The sequence below is a fragment of the Spermophilus citellus genome (genome assembly GCF_964194105.1).
Source record: "Spermophilus citellus genome assembly, chromosome: 13".
Taxonomy (NCBI): domain Eukaryota; kingdom Metazoa; phylum Chordata; class Mammalia; order Rodentia; family Sciuridae; genus Spermophilus; species Spermophilus citellus.
In genome coordinates this window covers 15138350-15148185 of record NC_138193.1, presented here as the reverse complement: position 1 = coordinate 15148185, position 9836 = coordinate 15138350, and the positions used below count along the sequence as shown (strand labels likewise).

Sequence of the window (9836 nt, the reverse complement as noted above, 5' to 3'; positions counted from 1 at the left end):
CTCCAGGCATCTCAAGACATCTTGCTGCCTGAGGCTCTGACGGAATTGGCCAAGGGTGTGGGGGGGGGGGGCGCCAGCATTCTCTGCCAACTCCCAGGTGTCTCCAGCATGAGAACCCTGGTGGTCTTCTGGTTCTCATTCATCCTCATGACAAGCCCTGATCCTCGGGTCGGGCTGCAGTCTCTTCCATGAGATAAGAAACTAAGGCACAGAAAGGTAACAGGCTCAATGGACACTGTGCGATCGATGACAGAGCCAAGGTCGGCATCAATGTGTCCTAATAAGCAGCGCCGCCTCCCCAGCATCTGGACTAAGGAACAAAGCCAATGGGGAGCCAGGTGTGTGGACTTCTGTGCCAAGGATGGCATGGAGGGACATGGGGCAGCTCTGAGCCAACCTCCCACCTGATGCTGAAGAGATACATAAAAGAGATCCGTATCTGAAACCCTGTGAGGGACCCACCACAAGGACCTCTTTTACCTAAAGTCTCACCTCCCTCAAATGCATGTGTGAATTCAGGTTTCTTAGAAGCCCTGCCAGGAGTCACACTCCTCCTGACAGCTGATCCCTTAGCTCCCTCATGGCAAGAGCTGCAGAACTCTCCCGTGCCCCTGACTTGAGTCCCAGTGCATACAAAACCTCCACAGTCCAGTAGACCTGCCTTCTCAGAACTCCCGGACACCAGCCCCTCGGCTGCCTCACCACTGGCTGTGTGAATTCACTCTGGATGCAAACTTCATTCTCCATGTTCCAGGTGACCAGGAGGACTTTCACTTTGTAATTCCAAATCACCAGCCAAGCCAGCTGGGAGGCAACTTCAATGTATCACCTTCCCGTCCCACACCCACTGCTACACCTATGAAATCAGTCTTAATCATTATTCCTTTTTTGTTGCCATAAGCTCCCACATCTCATCATACCTGAGGAGGCGACATTATTCCTTCTCCTTCTTAAAGTCACCTGACTACAGAAACTGCCAAGTAACAATGAATAATGGAAGACAGCACGCCCCAGGAAAGCTTTCCACACATCTGCTGTGACTTCCCAAATACTCTAAGCTCACACTGAACACAAACGACGTCTTGCTCCCACTCTGTCAATCGACCCATGACTTGGAAACCACATCTGAATGAACCTGTTTGTAGAGGCCTCCCAGATGCTGTGTCCAGCTCTAAACCACACGTCACCCATCTGCAGGACAGATGCTCAGAAACTGGCCCTGCAGCTCCAGGGACTGCTTGGAGCACAGGAGAAGATAAGAGGGACCGCCACCTCCCTCCGGCCAGGGCCACCTGGAGAGTGGAACTCTCCCTTCTCCAACCCTTGGAGAGGCTTTACAAAGGTTAAAAAAAAAATAGAGTGAAGGAAAGGGAACTCAGCAAATGTGCATCTAGAATTCTCGTTAAACAATGATAAGTGAGAACCATGTCCAAAGACCCCGTCCACCCACCCCACCTATTAAGTAAAGCACGATATGTTTTTCCTCTCATGCTTATTTGATGCTTACAGGATTGGCAGACTGGCTGCTTTGTTTCTAAAACATGCAGAGAGCAGACTGACAGCAGTCTATGCTGTTTGGTGCCTAATCCCAGGACCCCCGACTGGCACGCCACCAGGAAGGGGCGAGAAAATGGCCTCCCTGAGACACTATGCACTGCCGCAAAACTAAGGACAGTTGGTGCATGCGTGTCCAGAGTTTAGTGGGGCAGAACGAGGTGGAGGAGATGAGCAGGGAGCACACGGGCTACCTCCAGAACGCAGGAAGGGCCACTGTGTCCCAGCACAGCGGGCTGCAGCAATGCTCAGAGCTCAGGCCGCAGCAGGTGGAAGGACCCTGCGGAGGCCGCAGCGCCTGCCATCCCGGGAGGAGAGGCTCTGTGCCCAGGGCAAAGTACGGAAAGACCTGCAAAGAAGAGCTCAACAGCCAGATACCGGTGGTGCCCCCTCGGAAGGCTGGCCTGCTCCTCCCTCAGGGACATCTGCTCAGGTCCCGAAAGCCTCCGCGGCTCTGTGGAGCGCTCCGCTTGGGCAGCGCCCTGAGCAGCCCGTGGGGGCTCTCCGGAGTAGCCTTCTCTTATCACGCCTGTGCCAGGGCTCTCTCTTCCCATCTCCATCCTGTCCTTCACAGCTTGATGAAAGCGGCCGGCTGAGGCTGAGGCTGTTGTTCCACGTCTGGGGGCGGGAAGACGCTGGATATGGCTATGTCCACGATGCCCTGGCACAGTTCTGCGTAGAGCTTCCTGGAAGGAGTTTCAGAAACGTCACTGAGGATGTTCATCAATGTGCAAGGGAAAAACAAAGGCTTCTCTGGAGTTGTTTTTTTTTTTTTTAAACCAAGCTCTGCCCTAGAAATCCCATCTCATGACCATCATTATAAAATTAGCTTCCGCCACATAGACAAATAACTCAGGAGGCAGCGCATGCAGGCAAAGAATTCTCTCAAAAGCTGTGTGTGCCTATAATCCCAGTTGCGCAGCAGGCTGAGGCAGGAGGATCACAAGTTCAAACACAGCCTCAGTAATCTACCGAGGTCCTAAGCAACTCAGTGAGATCCTGTCTGTTAAAAAAAAAAAAAAATACAAAAAAGGGCTGGGATGTGGCTCAGCATTAAGTGTCCCCGAGTTCTCCCAATGCCAAAAAAAAAAAAAAAAAGTAATGAATTATCTCAACAAATAGCTTCTTTTTCTTTTTCTTTTTTTTTCTTTGTAGTTGTAGATGGACAGTATGCCTTTATTTTACTTGTTTATTTTTAAGTGGCGCTAAGGATTGAACCCTGTGCCTCATGCATGCCAGGCAAGTGCTCTGCCATTGATCTACAGCTCCAAAGACCCGCTGGGTGAACCGAACAGGCAACTCCTGTTCTAACCACAGGGAAGACAGGCAATTTCAACAGCATGAGAGCCATCTGCCCTTCCAGGAGAGGACCCACCTCAGCTTCCCCTTCTCCTCTTCCTTGGTGAACAAGTGAACAGGCATTGAAAAGACACTTCTTTTAGCACAAGAACAAGACCTCAGGGCCCTGGCTCCTACCTCAGCGAGGAGGCTGGGGTAGCCTCCAGACCCAGCTCACGGGTAAGACCCCACCCTATGCAAAATCATGTACCAAAAAGACAGCATCTGGGCTGGGGTTGTGGCTCAGTGGTAGAGCGCTTGCCTCACATGTGTGAAGCACTGGGTTTGATTCTCAGCACCACATACAGATAAATGAATGCAATAAAAGTCCATCAACAACTAAAAAAAAATTAAAAAGACAACATCTGTTCACTTTTCTATTGCTATACTTGAAATATAATACTATAACCTGGGTAGCATCTGTCTCCTTCCTCAAGTGGACTTCCTTGGGGACACTCTTCTTTACCTGTACCGAGACCCTGCCACTCCCACCAAGAGGAACTCCAGCAGAAATGGAGTGGCGGCTGGGGAGCCAGGGAGAAGAGCCCAGAAAAGACAGAGCACTGATGCAAGCTGTGAGGCCTGGGGCCCTGCTCCGCACGGCTCTTCAGGGAAGCGGCAAGTCTCCACTGGAACACAGGGCTGCTGCTGGTGGGCAGGACGTCGGAGTACTGCCTCACACTGCCTCACACTCTGGGTTAACTGGGGAGAAGTTGCTGTTCCTCCACCCTCCCCTTTGGGTGTCGAGAGCCATCTGTGGACTATGTGTAGACCAAACAGGCATCACAGCCAGGAAATAGGAAAATCTGGTATTATAGGACTTAACAGCGGCAATACTGCTTAAAGATGGCCCAGACACTCAGCTCTGCCAGGTCCCACACAGATGGATGGGGTCACCTGCTGGAGCCCCATAGCCTCTCAGAGATGGGTGTAGCCTGCCAAGATGCCCATCAACCTGCTGATTGCAAAACCTCATGAAGCAAGACTCCACCCCTGAAACCTCATCCCTGCCTTTGACATACCCCCTTACACCGCCGGAGCCATTTTCTAGTTGTTCAGCTCCAGCTCCTATGAGGGCTGGACCTATCAGGGCCTCCATGCCTCTTAAAACTGTAATTCTCACTTTGTCTTTTATTTCTTCACTAAGTATTTCAGACTTTATTTTCTCAGGTGGCTTAGCCCTTCCTGAGCAGGAAAAATTACTAAGCAAAGTGCTGGCCACCTTGGGATAACAGGGCATCCATCCTTAACTCCTCATGGGGTAAAAGAGGCACACTAGCCTTCCAGTACCGCTGCCGGGGCCCTGCTCAAGGGTTTTCACCCTACAGGCGGGAACTGCTTCATTAATATCCAAATAAGCTTCAAGAATAAACCAAAAGAGAATCACTCCCCCTCCACACGGCAGGGTCCCCTTCTTTGTTTTCTACACATTATACTTGTACGTCTGACTGCATTCTACATCCTGTTCCCTGACCCACCACCAAGATGCAATGGCACCCTTGACTTCAGTACACACTATGGCACGCAGAGGCCCCATCTGGATACTCTCAAAGCTCTTCACAGAGAGCCCACTCCACTGCCCCCATCTCCGCTGATGTGTAAGGATGGGCCAAACATAAGTAATCTCCCACCAAAGCCACTAGGTAGTGGAAAGGTGATATTATAATGTCTGTACTGCAATTACTAACTCGTGGAGGAGCAGTGCTAACCAGGAACATGTGTCTGTTCATCCAACCAATGCTTATAGAGAACTGAGTGCCCGGCAGTGCTGGGCTCCAAAACTGAGTGATAACAAGAACCCAGGCCAGCCCCTCATGGTCTATGCCACCTAGAAAGGAACAGAAGCTAGTCAATTGCCACATGAAGGGAATTACTAAGACTCTGGCTGGAGGATATTGGGATTGTCCAGGGATGGCTCCTTGAAATGCCATTTTGGCAGAGAAGGAGCCGGTCATGGTGAGACTGATGGTGGCAGAGGGGGCTCTATATAGGGATTATAGCCAGCACACAGGCCCCCAAAGCTGGACAGTGGGCAGCAGCCCTCAGGATGGAGGACGGGGTCTGGTTCCAATCTCAAGTGCAACCCAAGATCTGGTTTCCATGTTTCCACTCTGGCTGCACTGAGGAGGGTGTATTTTATGGCGCAGTGCAGAAGTGCAGACCCAGGGGGCTCTTCAGAACAGCCTCCGTGGTGATGGGAGATGACCTGCCAGAGCGTCAGTACTGGTGGCAGAGGAAGGCAGAGGACAGGGAGGTGGGAGGCAGAGCCCATGGCTCAGGGGGCAAAGCTGAGGGTGCTGGCAGGGGAGGAAGGTTCTGTGTCCACTTCCCACTTAGACTGTGGGGACAGGGTGGTGGCCTTCCAGCCCCAGAGGCGGGGTAGTCTGTGGAGAGGAGGGCGAAGGGGCTGCCTACGACATCCTCCCAGGATCCGACATCCTCCCAGGAATGAAGAGCTGAGACAATCTGTGTGGGAGGAGCCAGGCAGCAAGACGAGGGAGTAGGAAGGGCAAGAGGAGGGAGGGCAGTGCAGAGCATGGAACAGGGCGACTCTGACAGAAGGACACAGGAGTCGCAGGGCCCACTACCGCGGAGGTGGAGAAGGGGAGCATGAAGACCTTCTGCTCCCACCCCCAGGGGACCTCAGTTCCCACTGGGCCTTCGGCTCAGTCACACCCCTTGACTCTCCTCCTCGCTCTCGTCCTGGTGGTACCTGTACCTGGCCCCTCACCTTGTCCACACTCCTCTCCACCGAGGCCTGGGCCAGGGCCTCTGCTCCCTCGCCAGGGTGTGTGACCTAGGGAGCCTGTGTCAGCTGCAGGGAGTGACAGGTAGGTGGAACCATACCTGTCAGTCATCAGGCAGGTGACCAAGGCTAGCCCTTAAACCACAAATGGTTCACGCTGCTCGTTGGAGAATCACCTCCATTTCCCCAACAGGGGACACGGAGCCATGAGAGGGTCCTACTGGCATGAAAGCGGGTCTTCAGAGGCATCAGGACTGCGGGGGATTCTGTCTCCTTGACCTGCCCCATACCTGGGTCCTTCCACAGAAGGTCCCAACGTGCTTCCCACCTCCACCTTTCACCCCTCCGCACACAGCGTAAGTACTGCTGCTGCGGGAAGGAACGGGAGACCCCGGGCAGCTTCCGTCCACCTGAGCATCTCCCAGACCTTCCCGGAGCCCAGCACAGGGCGCTGTCCCCCTGGACGCCGCCTCCCGTCTGCAAGCCGTCCCCATGCCCTCTGGGGGCCCGACACTCTCTCCTTGCGTGCCAGCTCCTGCTCCATGGTGTCCAGGTGCCTTCTCAGACAACCTCCTGCCTGAGGTCGTCTGAACCTGAACCTCCCATCTCCCCTCCTGGCAGGATCCTGCCCATGCCACCTGCCACATGAGGAGGTCTCTCTGCCACTATTAGTTTTGCTGCAAGCTCTCGTGGAATCTGCCACCCACCTGGCGACCACATGAGGAAATGGGCAAGCAAATGGCACAGCTAAGCCCCCCATCAGCCAGCTCCTCCCCAAGACCCCTGTCTGCGTGGCACACCCTGGGGCAGCAGCAAAGGGTCAGTATGAACCTTCAGTCAAACCATCCCAAGTGCACGACCACCCAGCCCTCCCCAGCACACCCTCAGGCTTACTGAGCACAAGCAGGGGCGCCGTTGACCTCGATGAGCCAGACCTTCAGCTCCTCGTCCACCATGAAGTCGAAGCCAAAGAGCTGGAAGCTCTGGTAGGGCAGGTGTTTGGTGCTGATGGCTGGCTCCACACTCAGGAGGCAGCTCCTGCAGGGAGAGGAGGGGAGCTTGCTGAGCGGCGGGTGGGTGCGTGGAGGAGTGACTGTCAGCTGCATATGAACATCAGCTTCAACCGAACCCTCCCTTCAACACTGACCCAAGAGGTCACCCAGAGCAGGCTACTCAGCAGGCAGGTTGCTGGAATCTGCACCCATGTTCTCCAGGCAAAGGCTGCTGTCCCAGGCCTGGTAGGCAGCTCAGCACAAGGCACTGATGCCTCTGTGACTGCAGATGCCACCAACTGGGGGCTGCCGCCACATGTGTCCTGTACTTCCATCTGTAAAATATGAATCTCCTTTGTTGGAGAGCAACATTTGCAGAAAGAAGGCTGGCCTCATTCATTTCTTTTGCTAGCTCTGGTTCTACAGCCCAATTATTGCTAATTAAAGGATTTCAGAGCTGTCCACATTAACACTAAATGCTGAGATACAACACTGAGTTACTATCAGCATCAACTACTATTTGAAAATACTAATGGATTTCAGAGACTCAGAAAGAAGTTGAAAGTGAATCTCAGGAACATGAGTCTGCAGTCAGGCCATAATGTGGGACAAGTTCTTTTACATTTTTGTTGTCATTGCTGTGGTATCAGGGACTGAACCCCAGGGCACTCGACCACTGGGTTCCATGCCCAGCCCTTTTTATCTTTCATTTTGAGGCAGGATCTTGCTCAGTTGCCCAGGTTGGCCTTGAACTTGCAATCCTCCTGCCTCAGCCTCCTGAGTCGCTGGGATCACAGGTGTGTGCTACTACACCTGGTATGTTCTTAACCTTTCTAAGCCAAACGTTGATTTCCTTACCTATGACATAAGGAAAATACCACCTGCACCTACTGTTGAGAGTTCACTGAGATAATGCTCTAAGGAACCTGGCCCAACTCTGGTACCTACAATCCACTTAATAAACGTTTCTCTTAAGAACAGCACATTTCATTAACTCACCAATAGTAACAATAACACATTTATTATTTCTAGATGACACCATCCTCTAGAACAAACATCCCAGGAACCTTCAGCTGTTCTGTTTTATGAAGATCTTTCTGACTTTTTCCTCCACTGGATGTGGCAAAATGTTTACCCTAGTAAATAAAATGTGACTCTGGTATCACCAGAGACAACCGTCCTTCCATCAGCTGTAGGTTTAGAAGGGAAGGGGCTTCCTCGTGACCAACTTTGAGATACACCCTCACATGACTTCAAGAGGAACTGAGGCCTTGAACGTAGGCCAGGTCTTATCCCCAGCCCTCCTCCAACAGCCACCCCCAATTTCTATCTTCTTTTATTTCTTTCTCACCCAAAGAGAAAACTGTTTCTACAGATGTTTAAACCTTTGAAATCCATTTTGGGAAGGTTAGCCATCCACCTTTTTTTTTTTCCTTTTCCTGGTACCAGGGATTGAACCAGAGGGGCTTAACCACTGAGCCACATCCCAGCCGTTTTTAAGTTTTATTCTGAGACAGGGTCTTGCTAAATTGCTCAGGGCCTCGCTAAGCTGCTGAGGCTGGCTTTGAACTTGTGAACCTCTTGCCTCAGCTCCAGAGTCATTGGTATCACAGGCATGTGCCACCACGCCCTAGCCATGAATTTTTAACCCAGGCTGGCAAATCGCACATCACATTTTAAAACATAATGGCCGGGGCATGATGGGGCACACTCACTGTCCCAGCTATTCAGGAGGCCTAGGCTGGAGGATCAGTTAACCTGGGAGTTTTGAGACCAGCCTGGGCAACACAGTGAGATGCTGCTTCAAAACACATCTTATCGGGCTGGGGATGTGGCTCAAGCGGTAGCGCGCTCGCCTGGCATGCGTGCGGCCCGGGTTCGATCCTCAGCACCACATACCAACAAAGATGTTGTGTCCGCCGAGAACTAAAAAAATAAATATTAAAATTTCTCTCTCTCTCTCTCTCTCTCTCTCTCTCTCTCTCTCTCCTCTCTCACTCTCTCTTTAAAAAAAAAAAAAAAACACATCTTATCTCTGCTCTAGGAGAGAATACCCAAAGATATTTTAATTAAAATAGCCTTTAAAATGTTATAATTAAGAAAAGTTTAATAGATGAGAGAGACCAACAATTGAGAAGCATAAAAAGTAAAAACAGTATTACACTCTCCAAGGAAAGGAAAAACGGAGCCAGAGCCAAACCAAAGCGAAACCTTGGACTTCATCTGCTGGGAGCTCCAGATGGATGGTTGGTGAATCGCAGTTTTTCTTCCTCATACTCTGCATCTTTTTTTGGCTAGAGTGGGCAGGCAGGGGAGGGTGACTAAGGAGAGTGGTGCAGGGGGATGCTCCGCAGCATGCAGGTGGGGGGCAGCCAGGGGGACGAGGAGGGGGGTGGGGGATGGGTGGGAATGCTGTTCAGAGCACCTGGGAGCAGCACTCCCTGAAAAGCAGGAGCAGCCAGGAAGGGCCCTTGTGCTTCCACATACCCCCTGACTAAACAGGAATCCTTCCCCCTGCATAGCTTATTTATCTGGCATCAGAATTTTAATCATCTATAATCCCTGGAAAAAAAATGGGACTCCAAGCCCTGAATTCCTCTGCGGTACTCTGTAAGAAGACATCAAGGGAAGTCTCGGGCACTGCGACAGGGTGGTAGTGACAAGGCAGATGAACAGACTAAAATATAAGGGAGACTCTGGAACAGACCTTCCGGCAACTGGCCCTGACTGGTAACTCAGGGTCTGCACAGGGCAATGGCAGGGGCAAATGGTCTTGGCTCCCTAAGATATCCTTGTGGAAAAGCAAGAAGCCTAATATAGAACAATCCCAGGGAGATTGTAGGTTTAAAATATAAGAAGTCAAGCCCAGAAGCCTGTCAGTTATAGAAGGATAAACTCTGGGATATTCACATGGTGGAATATTACACAGCAGTAAAGAAGGACCAACTACTGCTCTGTGCAGCAGTGTGGGCAACACCACACCACAGGCTACATATAGTCTCTATTACAAACAGAGTCAAACACCAATGAGCTAATACAGAGACCATGTAGCACTCCATTCACATAAGGTTTAAGAACAAGCAAAAAGGAACCTATGGTGACAAAAGTCAGAAGAGTGGCTATTTTGGCAGAGAGTACATTTTTTAAGGAGGTTCAAAGGTGCTAAAAATGATTTAGATCTTAATTTGCATCATGGTTCAGAAAGT

The 9836-nt window shown here is 51.3% G+C and overlaps 1 protein-coding gene across 1 annotated transcript in view; it reads right to left on the bottom strand.

Annotated features, from left to right (window-relative positions):
- Positions 1-662: 662 nt before the first annotated feature.
- The window catches only part of TTL (tubulin tyrosine ligase), a 32865-nt gene continuing 23691 nt past the window's right edge, over positions 663-9836 (bottom strand). The window contains exons 6-7 of the mRNA XM_081265524.1: positions 6533-6676; positions 663-2240 (exon numbers count right to left, since the gene is read on the bottom strand). Coding sequence (XP_081121650.1) covers positions 2123-2240; positions 6533-6676 — 262 coding nt within the window. The 3' untranslated portion in view covers positions 663-2122. The remainder of the gene's footprint in view (positions 2241-6532; positions 6677-9836) is intronic.